This window comes from Chanodichthys erythropterus, chromosome 4 (assembly GCF_024489055.1).
Source record: "Chanodichthys erythropterus isolate Z2021 chromosome 4, ASM2448905v1, whole genome shotgun sequence".
Lineage (NCBI taxonomy): Eukaryota > Metazoa > Chordata > Actinopteri > Cypriniformes > Xenocyprididae > Chanodichthys > Chanodichthys erythropterus.
In genome coordinates, this window is record NC_090224.1 from 22,170,231 (window position 1) to 22,185,188 (window position 14,958).

General features: G+C 29.6%; 1 protein-coding gene across 3 annotated transcripts in view; it reads left to right on the forward strand.

Moving 5' to 3' along the window:
• Positions 1-14,634, forward strand: part of fig4a (FIG4 phosphoinositide 5-phosphatase a) — a 77,975-nt gene extending 63,341 nt beyond the window's left edge. For 2 of the 3 annotated variants that reach the window (XM_067384524.1, XM_067384525.1), the window contains exons 22-24: positions 6,846-6,940; positions 8,639-8,716; positions 14,043-14,634. In XM_067384524.1, coding sequence (XP_067240625.1) covers positions 6,846-6,940; positions 8,639-8,716; positions 14,043-14,220 — 351 coding nt within the window. In that variant the 3' untranslated portion in view covers positions 14,221-14,634. Of the gene's footprint in view, positions 1-539; positions 3,529-6,845; positions 6,941-8,638; positions 8,717-14,042 lie in introns of those variants that run through there. The other variant, XM_067384526.1, reaches the window with a different exon arrangement.
• The last annotated feature ends 324 nt before the right edge of the window (positions 14,635-14,958 follow it).

Genomic DNA, 14,958 nt, shown 5'->3' on the forward strand with positions numbered 1-14,958 from the left:
ATTTAATAAAAGTTTAACAAAAAAAATTACATTTTTTAGGGCCCTACGTTTTATTCTTTCCCCTCAAATTTTCTGAATTCTGTTTTCTGGATTCCATTTTAATGGTTTAAAAAAGCATGTCTAATTAATTGAATTTTTAAAAACAACAATATTAATTAATTCAAAAAAATTTTATGATTTTTTTTTGCAGAAGTTCTATAGTGTATTTAAATTTTTCTGGCAATCAAATGAATGCATACCTTTTAACTTTGTCAAAGAATTTGCTGCACAACAGAGCTTTACAGTTAAAATTAAAACATGGAAGAAACACTGAGATTATTGTTTAAAAATATATTTTAATTTATTGTTACAATAATTTATCTAAATTCTACTGTACAACAGTAATATGTTTCTGTCAAGTTAAATCAAACTTTTATTTTGACGGTTTGCCTAGATCTTTGAGTTTTGTTTATGATGGTAGTTTTCTCAAACGAAGCGGTTAAATGCTGATGAAGTGACTTTCAGAGCAGCTCTGGAGATGAATTTTTGTGTTCATATAGTGAGGCGACAGAGGACAAAAACACCGCGAGCGGCGCACATGCTTCAGTGTGCGTGCGCCTGCGCGATTGTGTGTAAGGCGTGTGAGGTAAGTGAAACTGCGCTTCCGCATCATTCATTTCAGAGGCACACAGACATGCAGGATTCATGTTTAAATTTTTGCAGTTTAATAATCAGTCACTAGTCTATATCGCAATTTAATTTACGTGTACTGACCTGCTTTTAAATCATTCAACAAAAATTTGACAAATTCCGTGACATTCCGCGTTATATATTAAATTCCATTTTTATGAATGGATTCCGCGATTCCGTGATCGCGGAAATTATAGGGCCCTACATATAACTTTGGATGTGGTTGACTTCTATTCATGGGAGTCATCTCCTTGGATTCCCGAGTCGAGTACAACAATACCAAACATGCTAGGTTTCGCCTTTTGGTAAGTGCAATGTTGTGATTTAGCGTTTAAACAACATTCGTGAATATTTTCGAAACCGCCGATTGAGACAAAACCAGTGCGGGAAAATCATAAACATAGGTTGTTGACTAAACACTAATGATCAAGTGTCAATTTTGATAGTATGCGGCAAATAAATGCAATCAAAGTCAGGTGTGGGTCGTGTTTATACATATTTGACATGCTTATGTAGGTCACACAAAATAAGCGGTGGGACTGCGCCACTTGGTGGCACTATAATTGAACAAAACTTGAAATTGTCTCTAAATACAGTACCGTTTGGTCTGATTGACTTCAAAATTGACATGCAGTGTCTTTGTCTCATAGTCCATTATGACATTGGTGGTCTTCTGCTAGCTTCCTTGTTTGTTTCTGTTGTGCTTGGCCCCTTAATTGCTGCTTGCAGCTATATTTAGTGTTGGTTTTCTGCATGCATACTGCATACTACCGCCTCAAAAATAGTATGCAGTTTGCCACTGTGGACCTTCGGGTTCATTCAGCAATACGGGGAAAGAAAGTTTCCAGTTTCAAGCAGTTTTGATCTGAGATGACTGGAGCGTTTGGGTGAGTTGGTCTCAGCCAGGACCGGTGAGGGTTTCATTAGTTCTGGAGTGGTTCTGCTTGATGGATGATGGTGAAATAAAGCAGATGATCTACTCTAGGGTCTTTGAATGGCCAGATGGAGGCCAGAAGGTGGCATTAAAGGTCAGGGTGTCCTCAGTGTGGAAATGAGTCTGTGTCGGCGGGAGATTGAGTTTGAGGAAAGTAGTTCTTAGCAACAAAACTGCTTCCGTATGAGATCTTTTCAAAAAATTATGATTGGAAATGTGACTGATATGACCATGAGCGAACTGTGCTGAACAATGTAGTTATTATAGAATGAGTTTAGTTCCAGTTTGTGTCTAGTTTGTGGATGTGAACAGTCACATGCCTTCAGGTCATGTCAGAATGATACATTAATGTCACTGTAACGTCATAATTACCAGTAGGAAACTCTGGCTTTTCTTTCTAAACTTTGGGGTGAATCATGGCGGATGCTGATTGGATCATAATTAAGTTGTTTGTGAATGTTTTCTATACAGTTAATTTGAATTAAATGAACCCAACCCTAGTATCCATACAGCTGAATCTCTGCCAGATTAATTAATCGGATTAATCACAGATTAATCAAATTTAGCTGAGAAATTACCCAAAAAAGATCATTTAAAGTCATTATTGTGTTAAATGAGAAAAGCATCAAACAGAAATTACTTATTAAATACCATTTATTACACATAAACTTTAAGGCTTTGAGTTCAGATCAAAACAGTTTGGTTACCAACATTCTTCAAAATATCTTCTTTAAGTTCTAAAAAAGAAAGAAAGTCAATTTTTTGTGCAAACTATCCACAAAACATGATTTTTATTTTTATGAAATGATACTCTAAATAAGAAACTAAAACTACCAGTAGGTGGCGGTAAATGTCTAAATGAGTAAGTCTTTGGGTGCGTCTCAATGTGCATACAATCCATCATAAATAGTATGTGACATTAGTCATTTTGGGATGCAGGGATTGAGTCATTTATTCATTTGATTTGTTCAAACGGCTGATTCATTCAGGAATGAATTAAATGACTCTCTTTATGAATGAGTCATTGAATCATTGATTCACCCGATTGATTTGCTCAAAACACGGATTCATTCAGAAATGAAACATGCTTCATGTTCATCAGCAACTGTATGAAATGTAAGATGAACTGCGTAGGTCTGGGGTGGGGCGGGTGCGTTAATTGTGTTAAATCATTTTAATCATGTTATTTTTCCATAACTAATTAATTTAATTAACAAGTTAAATTGACAGCCCTAATATGTATAAATATGACTCTCTACTCTTAAGTATGAGCACTAATAAGTGATTTCTGAGTATGAAGAGTGGATTCTCCTGTCTGTTTTTCTCTCTTGTCCTCTCAGTCTCTCTCGTCGCCCTCACTCTATAATATTTAAGCGAGTGTAGGCTGTTTTCATGGGCTTTGTGTAAATCTGAATCTGTCCGCAGATGCCCTCGCTGAACAATACGCTCTGATCCACTCTTTATTAATTCTCCACTGGGATTCTGATGATGCCGTAATCGGGTTTATATCCCAGAGAAATGTACTGTAGCTGACGTTACCTTGGCCTGAGGAAACCTCAACCATTCAACTTGTTTTCCTAGAATTCTTCCTGTTGCATCTGTAGTTTCAGTCCATTTTTAACCCACAGATAATGTTAACAAACTGACACAATGCTGCTCGTAATGCAATGCAGAGAGAAGAAAACTTGAAAAATATTTATAAATTGCAAAATGTCATGATAAATTTAAGTAATTTGTGATTATTTGTTTATTTTTATCAATTATATGCCTTCTAAAATCAGTCAAACTCTTGTAAATGTTTTGCTTTAGTGAAACGAACAGATTGCAGTCAATATTAATGAAATCTTTTTTTGCATGTTTAAAAACATTAAAATTATTTATCAGTGGATTTTTGAATGCATTGTAAAAATGTACGTATATCAATTATTTATTTGAAATTTTTTCTATTTTTTCTATTTTAATGGGTTAATTAAACGTTAATCAAAATGCATATCTAATTAATTGAATTCATAAAAATTTATATATATATATATATATATATATATATATGTGTATATATGTGTATATGTGTGTCATAAAAATATACATATATCAATTATTTCTTATTTATATATATTTTTAAATAATACAATTATTATTTATATTATTTATTTATTATATATTTTCTTATTTTTATATTCATTAAACTTTAATAATTATATATATATATATATATATATATATATATATATATATATATGTATAATGTTTATCAATGCATTGTAAAAAATATGCATATATCAAATTTCTTATTTATATATTTTTTAAATAATACAATTATTTATATTTATTCTTATTTTATATTCATTCAACTTTTAACAATTATATATATATATATATATATATATATATATAAATTTATTTTTTTAATATATATATATATATATATCTCATATATTATATATATATATAATATACATATACATTTTTTCTTATTTACATATTTTTTAAACAACAAAATTATTATTTATATATTATTTTTCATATATATATATATATATATATATATATATATATATATATATAATATTTCAGATTTTATATTTTTGTGTTGCAAACATAAATATACATTATGGAATTTTTTATTTTATTTATATTGGCATGTTTCACGTTGGACGGTTTCTAAAGCATTCAGCAGTTCAAACTCTCTCGGACCGACGGTCTTTTGTCTCTCAGAGCAAGCGAATGACTCAAGGTTTCTGCCATGTTTCCATGCCAACAAGGCCATTTGGATTTATTTACCTTGAGAGACACTGAAGGAGGGATTGAGGGACAGAACGGAGGGATGGAAGGAGAGGGATTTTAATGGATGTTAGATGAATGAATGAGGACACGTTCTGGACTTTAATGAATAATATGAATACAGACGCCTCTCCTCTCATTTTATGTTTTAATTCTTCCGGATTCAGTTTGAATATTTTCAAATTCCGTTTTAATGGTTACATTAAATTTTATTAATCAAAAGCATTTCTAATGTAAAAAAAATGAATAAATTAATAATAAGCCAATTTTTTTTCTGTGTGCTGTGATCATAATGAATTATTTTCAATCTAGAGTATCTGTGTTCACACTTGTGTGTTTGATCTGGATTTTATGGTCCGTTTGCGTATCGGTTTGTGTGTTTTTTTTTTTTATTGATCTCATGCCACATCCATGCATAATGTGTTTGGCAAGAGTGAGCTGCTGAGATTGAGATGTGATGTTATGAGCATCCACCTACAGTTTACTCGTGATTTTTGAGCATTAATGAATGCATACGTATGTGTCGGTGTTTCCGAAATGTTTCCAGCCGTTCTGGGTTACGTTAGGATGGTACAAACTGAAGGATGGAGATATTAATCAGTATGTGCTGATGTGGATGTTATGAAGGCATCATGATTGTTTGTCACACTGAACTGTTGCCATGACTGGATGAATGTGTGAGAGAGACTGTCAGGTATCTTACACACACACACACACACACACACACACACACACACACACACACACACACACACACACACACACACACACACACACACACACACACACACACGGACGAGTCGGTGAAGGCAGTGTTGTGTGTCAGGAGGAGAGTATAGACTGATATCAGGCCATATTCCATCTTGTTACTCAAGGTTTCCTGCACTAAAAACAGGTAAATCAGCAGACATGGAGCTGACGCCATGAACATCACATTTAACAATAGTAATAATAATAATAAACATTATTTATATAGCAGCTTCTCAAAGCACTGTACACAAAATAAGCAATACTTACTGTAGATCATACTGTAAACAATACTGTAGATCATACATCAATAAAAACCCAAACCATAAAAGAGTAAAACGCAACAGGCAAACGCTAGTCTAAAAAAGGGGTCTTGAGTTTTTTTATCATTATTATTGATTTGTTTTCTTTTGGTTTTTCTTTTTGGAAAAATCTTCTTTTTTTCTATGTTTTATATCTCTTTCTTTATTTTTCTTTTTGGATTTTAACTTTTTTTTATACTTTTTCTTTTTGATCTTATTTATTTATTAATTATTTATTTATCTTTTTTGTCTTTTTATTTGTTTTCTTTTGGTTTTTCTTTTTGTAAAAATTATTTTGTCCTATTTTTTATCTTTTTATTTATTGTTAAATATTTATTTTTTTATTTATTCTTTTTCGATTTTTGTTATATATAAATTTAATATAAAGTTATAAATGTTTTATTTATATATATATAAGTTATATATTATATATATTTTGGTTTTTCATTTTGGAAAACATTTATTTTTTCAGTTTTCTATCTTTTCTTTTTATCTTTTTCTTTTTTTTATTTATTTCTTTAGATTATTTATACTTTTAAAAAAAACTTATTTATTTTTTATTTCTCTGTTTTTTTTATTTGTTTTCTTTTGTTTATTTCCCAGTTTTTATCTTTTCTTTTTATCTTTTTATTTTTTTTTGTGGTATATATATATATATATATATATATATATATATATATATATATATATATATATATATATATATATATATATATATATATATATATATATATATATATATATATATATAAAAATATTTATTTTTATCTTTTAATTAATTTATTGATTTATTTATTGGATTTTTTTTATATATTTTATTAACATGCATATATGATCTTCAGTCTGTGTTTCTGTTCTCTCACAGTGACTCCACTCCAGTTTTTCATAGTTTTCATTCGTGTTATTCCCGAGCGGAGCTTCATTTCTCATGCGTGAGATCTCGGCTCGTACGGCTCACGTGGACGGGTTTCGCTCACATACGCGTTCGTCCCGTGTATACGGCGGGGTAAACGACTGATGAAATATTTAAACGTGAAAAACCTCATTACCTGCAACACTGTAATTACGCTGGTGCGTTTGTGTGCGGCGTGTGAAACGTCACATCAGTCACATCTCGAGTTTAATTAATATCCATGCGAGCGAAAGCGCGCCGCATGCCCTGCGGAGGGAAACACCATCACAAACACGCTCGTCAAAACTTCAGCCGCTTACGTAACGCTTCACTTCTGCAGTGTTTGATGTGTTTGGACAGACTGTTGAGCAGTTTCTGCTGCTTTAAACACACACAGCGTCAGTGTTGAGATGAATGAACATTTGCATACATGCATATGTGTGTATGCATGTATGCAAGTAAGAATGTTCGGTCAGTTTGAACTTTAGCTGAACTCTGTGTGACCTTTGACCTTTGCCAGGATCAGCCACAGCAGCGTCTGCCGCCCATGAGAGAGACGTACGGCCTGAACCTGCTGGCGAATCCGCCGGATGAAGACATCCTCATATACCACCGGTCAGAAAACTTCATCTTCATGCTCTTGCTTTCACTGTGATGGATTCATCAGTTCATGCTATAGGATCTGAAAAATGCAATTTGATTAAATTGTCAAAGTTTTATGCACAATAATAATAATTGTAATAATAAATACAAATATTTTATTAAATCATAAAACACAAACAATTAAAAAGTCCAGAAAAAATAAAACACATTTCATATGGCACTTTTTTGTTAAAATATTAATAAACTATTTACTTGTTAAAGTTTTATTAATTAAATTGATTAGACATCCTTTTTGAAAACATGGAAAACATGGAATTTGGGAAAAAATAAAATGGATTTCATATGGCACTATCATTAATAAAATTGTAATAAATTATTACATTGTTAAAGTTTTATAAATTAATTTGTTTAGACATTCTTTTATATAATTTAAACTTAATTAAACCATTAAAACAGAATTAATAACTAAATTAAAACAGAATCTGGGAAACTATTATTGATACATTTTTAATAAATTATTAGATTGTTAAAGTTTTATTGATTAATTTGTTTAGTCTTTTTATTTCATAAAAATTTAATTAAACCATAAAACAATCAAAAAAAAAAATTTAAATGGAATCTGGAAAGAAAAGAAAATAGAATTTGGGAAAAAATTTAATGGATTTCATAAATCACTATTTTTGATGCATTTTTAACAATTTATTAAATTGTTAAAATTGCATAAGTTTTTTTTTGTTTAGACATCGTTATAAAATTAATTTAATTTAATCATTAAAATGGAATTAAAGCAGAATCTTGGAAGAAATAAAATGGATTTCATACAGTTCTATTATTGATTAATTTTAAATAAATTATTAGATTGTTAAAATTGTATAAATTAATTTGTTTAGACATTCTTTTATATAATTTAAACTTAATTAAACCATTAAAACAGAATTAAGAACTAAATTAAAACAGAATCTGGGAAACTATTATTGATACATTTTTAATAAATTATTATAAGATTGTTAAAGTTTTATTGATTAATTTGTTTAGTCTTTTTATTTCATAAAAATTTTATTAAACCATTAAAACAATCAAGAAAAAATTTTAAATGGAATCTGGAAAGAAAAGAAAATAGAATTTGGGAAAAAATTTAATGGATTTCATAAATCACTATTATTGATGCATTTTTAACAATTTATTAAATTGTTAAAATTGCATAAGTTTTTTTTTTGTTTAGACATCGTTATAAAATTAATTTAATTTAATCATTAAAATGGAATTAAAGCAGAATCTTGGAAGAAATAAAATGGATTTCATACAGTTCTATTATTGATTAATTTTAAATAAATTATTAGATTGTTAAAATTGTATAAATTAATTTGTTTAGACATCCTTTTATATAAATTAAACTTAATTAAACCATTAAAACAGAATCAAGAATTAAATTAAAATGCAAAAAAAAAAATGGAAATACAATTACAACTTCGCAAATAAAACTTTGGATTTTAAAATGCAGTTGCAAATGTTGAAATGTTGTGAATTGAGGATTGGATTGGTTTAGTTCTGTGTCATATAGTGATTGTAGGAGTCAAATGAAGAGTGTGTGTGTGTGTGTGTGTGTGTGTGTGTGTGTGTGTGTGTGTGTGTGTGTGTGTGTGTGTGTGTGTGTGTGTGTGTGTGTGTGTGTGTGTGTGTGTGTGTGTGTGTGTGTGTGTGTGTGTGTAGATTTGCTCTTCTGGGTCAGAACCAGCACAAGGTGGAGAGACGCGACGACATGAAGAAGTCGGACACCGTCTTCAGCCTGTGAGTGTGTGAGAATATAACACAACTTCACTCTAACACTCATGTGACATCTCTTTTGATTTTAATTCATTCAAATCATGAATCTTCAGGAACGATCAAACTTTTCCAACAGATGTCAAACTCTCCATCGCTGCTGTGTAATGTCATATTCATGTAGACAAAAATCAAACACTGCCCTATAATCTTCTTTTTCAAGCAGTTCGTTTCAGTGAATCGGTTCATTCTGATGGTTCTTTTTTAAGTGAAGCGGTTCATGAAATGATCAAGGAGCAGTTTTGCTGCTCTGAAATATTTTATTTGGTAGATTCTATAATAATTCATTAATCAAATCCTTATATCATCATTATACATTTTTTACGCTATAGTTTATATATAGTTTGGGGTCAATAGAATTAAAAAAAGGCTCATCAAAGCTCATTTATTTGATCAAAAATACAGTAAAACAGTGAAATATTATTCCAATGTAAATCAGCTGTTTTCTATGTGAATATATAGTAAAGTGTAATTTATTCCTGAATTTTCAGCATCATTACTCCAGTCTTCAGTGTCACATGATCCTTCAGAAATCATTCTAATATGATGATTTGCTGCTCAAGAAACATTTATGATTATTATCAATGTTGAAGTCATATTTTTAAGGAAACTGTGATACATTTTATTTTTCAGGATTCTTTGATGAATAGAAAGTTCAAAAGAACAACATTTATTTGAAATAAATAATCTTATAAATAAATGTAATGTGTCCTTACTGAATAAAAGTATTTTTTAAAAATCTTACTGACACCAAGCTTTTTAAAAACAGAATACAAAAGATCTGAGAATTTATCTGGCACAAAACAATGAGGTTCTCAGTTATGACTCCACAAATATTTATAAAAATATTAAATAATTACTACAGATAAATAAATATTAAACTATACAATTTGCATGTATAACAGCTTTAATTTAGTTTCCTGATCATTTACTCGCCTCCATGTCATCCAAGGTGTTTTTCTTTCTTCAGTGGAAAAGAAATGAAGGTTTTTGAGGAAAACATTCCAGGATTTTTCTCCATATAGTGGACTTCACTGGGGTTCAACGGGTTTCAGTGCAGCTTCAAAGAGCTCTACATGATCCCAGACGAGGAATAAGAGTCTTATCTAGAGAAACCATCGCTCATTTTCTAAAAAAAATACACATTTATATACTTTTTAACCACAAATGCTCGTCTTGCACTGCTCTGTGATGCTCCACGCATGACGTCATCATGTTGGAAAGGTCATGCATGATGTAGGTCGAAAAACATCTAATTTTCTCCTCCAACTTCAAAATCGTCCTACATCGTTGTTTTACCTTTTTTTGTAAAGGACGTTTGACTTAGTCTTTGACGTTCACTTAGTAAACACTGGATCGGTACTTCCTCCTACGTCACGCGTGACCTTTCCAACATGATTACGTCATGCGTGGAGCATCACATGATGAGCATTTGTGGTTAAAAAGTATATAAATGTTTATTTTTTTATAAAATGTCCGATGGTTTCTCTAGATGAGACTCTTGTTCCTCGTCTGGGATCATGTAGAGCTCTTTGAAGCTGCACTGAAACTGACATTTGGACCTTCAACCCGTTGAACCCCAGTGAAGTCCACTATATGGAGAAACATCCTGGAATGTTTTCCTTCATTTCTTTTCCACTGAAGAAAGAAAGACATCTTGGATGACATGGAGGAGAGTAATTTATCAGGAAATTTGAATTCTGAACTGAACTAATCCTTTAAGTGCAGCTCATGTTTAGTGTGTGTGTGTGTGTGTGTGATCTGTGATGCGTGTATGAACACATGTCATGATCAGGCGTGCAGCAGGTGTGTGTTTTCTGTCATTGCGTAACATCGTTTTTCACACTCAATTGATGCTGGTGTTGGAAACGTGGTTTTGTTTTGTTCTTGTTTTGACATCTACTATCTTCACTTCATGTGTGCCAACACCTCATTGGTCCCTGAAGGCGGGAAACACTTGTGGGCGGAGTTTGGTGGAGATCTGGTGTTTAATTGGCACGTTCGGAGCGCGGCCCGTCTGATAGGTGTCGAATTACACACGTTTATAAAGGTCACGACAGCACCGGGCATGTGAGACGCGTGTGTGTGTGTGTGAGAACATCTAATCCACTGTCTAAATGTGTCGTTAAAAAGTACAAAACACATTGGATGAAATATTGATGAATATAAATATACATATACAGATGTAAAACATACTCAGACATCATTTACACTGATGTTTCTGAACGTTTATCATATACACAGGCTTCACAGGATGTTGAGCAAACAATTAAATAAAACTGTTTGTTTGAGGCGCATCAGACACACACTCATCCTGATGATGTAGTGCTTCCTGTCTCCATGTGTGTGAGACTGAAATGGACACACAGTGCTGTTACTTCCCCAGGAAGTAGGAAGTGTCACGGCTTTATGCGTTTTTCTCTCATTCGTCGGTAATAATCAGATCAGACGCTTCAGCAGCAGCAGTGACACTGACAAACTGAAAGAAAAGAGGGTTTAAATATTGATCCTTCCTCGAGATAAAGATGATATTCTGATCAACTGAGATGATATTATTGTCACACACACAGTGTGTTTATATATATACATATTCTAATAATTGAATAGTAAACAAAACATTTTGTTTTTAAAGAGAATTTGTATGAAATTGGAGTAGAAATGTTTAAAAACAAAATACTGTAATATAAAATATTGAAATTCTAATTAAATTTTAAATAAAACATTTATTTTTAAACAAAATATTTATGAATTATATTAAAATATTTTAATTGAATAATAACTGAATATTAAACAAAATATTTTGTATTTTAAAGAGAATTTATATCAAATTAGATTAAAAGATATTTTTTAAAACGATATATAAAATATAAAAATACAATATAAAAAATATAAAAAAAATTAATTTTAATAGATCAATGTTAAATATTTTTTCATTTTTAAAGAGTATGTATGAAATGTAAATTAAAAATATTTAAATATTTCTATAACATAAAATCATTTAATTCTAATAATTGAATATTAACTTTTTCTTTATAGAGAGTAATATTTATTAATTAGAATAATATTTGAATTAGATTAAAATATTTGTAAAATAATATTTAATATATTTAATTTAATATAATGTTGTTGTTTTTTTAGTTTCATATATTTCCTATTTTATATATATATATATATATATATATATATATATATATATATATATATATATATATATATATATATATATATATATATATGATAGTGTTTTTTACATGTCGTTATGTAAATGTTTACAAATCTGTTGTTCATAGAATATTACATTTTATTTTATTTTATTTGACTGAATAAAGTAGATAAGATGATGTTTAACAATTTAATAATAATAAATTAAATTAATAATAATTTATTACATGTAATTAACTTCATGTGTGTCATTAAAGGTGATTAAATTTAGTCACGCAGAGTGTGCTTATGACTTAAATTAAGTTTTGCTATTTTTATTATTATTATTATTATTTTATGACCTGATAGTATATTACTCTCCCCCCCACACTGTATCCAGTGCCAGAAGATATTTACGTCCAGAAAATGAATTCAATACATGTAATTGCGGTAAATTGTACGACATTAGTGAGATAACGATGAGATCTGTTTTAATGGCGGTCAGAGATTCGTTCTGATGGTCGAACAACAATAAAAACTGAATATAGACTGAGACTCGTGTCTGCTACATGTGCCTTATCTGAATATTTGAATAAATCGAACTTGTCATGATTAAAAAAAAAGAGCGCGAGTCATGTTTCATCTACAAGAGCAACTTCATTTACATTCATTTTAGTGCTATTGCCTCTTCTCTTGCATTTCATGAGAGAATAAGTCACAATAAATGAATGTAGTGTTCTTATTTTAGATGGGAAGAGATTGAGTTATTGTTTAGAGACCTCATCTATGCGTTAACATTTTATTTATTTAAAAAGGGACAATGTGCATTAATAAACATTCAGAATAAATAAATATAAGTAAATGTTAGCCAAAAGGTTAATGTTTTAGTGGCAGTCCCTTTTTCCTGATGTTATTAGACAGGAAAAGAAGTTAAGTCTGCAATAAATTAAGCATCAATGTAACTTTTGCTCATTTTTACACGTTTATAACACCATTTATTCATATTCATACATACAATTAATATAAAAACTAATTTTATACATATTCTCTTTGAAAATTAAAAAAGTTTTATTTAATAAGTTGTTAGGATTATTATAGTATTTTCAAAAAACATTTTATCTATTTTTTTACATATTTTCTTTAAAGATTAAACAAATTAATTTAATATTCAATTATTAAAATATTATATTATAGTATTTTTAAATATTTTAATCTAATATTCACTTTAAACAAAAATATTTTATTTAATATTTAAAAAAAATAAAATAATTATTTGAATTGAAATATTTTTTTACAGCATGTTTAAAATATTTTACTCTTAATTTCATACAAATTCTCTTTAAAAATAAAACTTATTTGATATTCAATTATTAGAAATAAATAATTTTATATTATAATTTCATACATATTGTTTTTTAAAAATTGTTTAATATTCAGTTATTAGAATTAAAAAATGTTATATTATATTATTTTTTTAAATATTTGTAATGTAATTCCATACATATTCTCTGTTTGAAAATAAAAAGATTTATGAAATATTTAAGTTTTAGAATTACTTTTTTTGTATTTTTAAAAATATGGTTTTATCTAATTTAATACATATTCTATTTAAAAATAAAAAAGTACTTAATATTCAATTATTAGAATTTAAATTTTATATATTTTTTATTTAATTAAATACATATTCTCTTTAAAAATAAAAATATTTGTTTGATATTCAGTTATTAGAATTAAACACTTTTATATTTTAAAAAATATTTGTAATGTAATTTCATACATATTCTCTTTGAAAATAAAGATTAAATATTTAATTTTTAGAATTAAATAATTTGATATTATAGTATTTTTAAAAATATTTTTAATCTAATTTTATACATTTTTTTACATTTGTTTGATATTCAGTTATTAGAATTAAACATTTTTATATTATAGTATTTTTAAAAAAATATTTGTAATGTAATTTCTTCATACATACTTATACTCATACAATTACATAATTTTTTATTATAGTATATTTTTAAATTTCATAATTTCATACATATTCTCTTTAAAAATGAAAAATATTTGTTTGATGTTCAATTATTATAATTAAATATAGTAGTATTTTTTTAACACATTTTTACTCTAATGTATCTGTTTTTTTCCCTGGCAGTAATCCGGTGTCTTCGTTCCCGCCGGACAGCGTGTACGAGGTGTCCGCCCCGGCGGTGGACGTCCAGAGCCGCTCAGTGTTCGAGTGTCACGTTCAGACGGGTCGTGGTTGGGTCAGGACTCTGTGTCAGGAGGACGTGCTCATGTACCGCGAGTACATCAGAAACAGATACATGTGAACAGAAGAAATTCCCAAGAGTTTATTTTCACATACTTCTATTTCATTCGCCATTCTTCAGTTGTACATCAAGCTGAAGAATACAGATAAATACAGTCTCGTCTTATTTCTTGGTAAAGAGCAACAATTCTCCGTCTCAGTAAATTGACCATCGAAAATAATATCTGACATTCCTTTCACTATAAAAAGCAACGCAAGAGCGTTTCTCCGTGATGAGACACGAGCAGTTAATCATTGTAAAACGATTCTAGTCCTGCGCTGATGTTTAAACAGGTGGACATCCGTCAGAAAGGGACGGTTTGAACCTGTTGATCATGAAGAAAAACATTAAGTCGTTCATCTAATCATGTTGTGCCTGATGATGTTAATTTGATGTGTAAGGTTGCATATGTACATAATATAATAAAAGATCCTTGAGAATCTAACAAAGGTGTTTTAGTTCTCTCTCTCTCTCTCTCTGCATCTCGTTTCTCCGTCCATGTGCCTCGTGAGTCTGAATCCAGTCACATGGCAGCAGGTGGAAACTTATGAACACACACACACTCATGCATACTCACTCACTGCTGATTACAGGTCTTATTAAAGCTCCATTCATTTCAGGACAGTAATGAAGTGAGACGTGGACAAAAATACTTTAAAATGTGAATTTTCTTTTTTTATCTGGATGCGTGGGTGAGAAATAGACGAGGATTTAAAGTGCCCCTATTGTGCCTTTCCAGATATTCCCTTTCATGTAGTG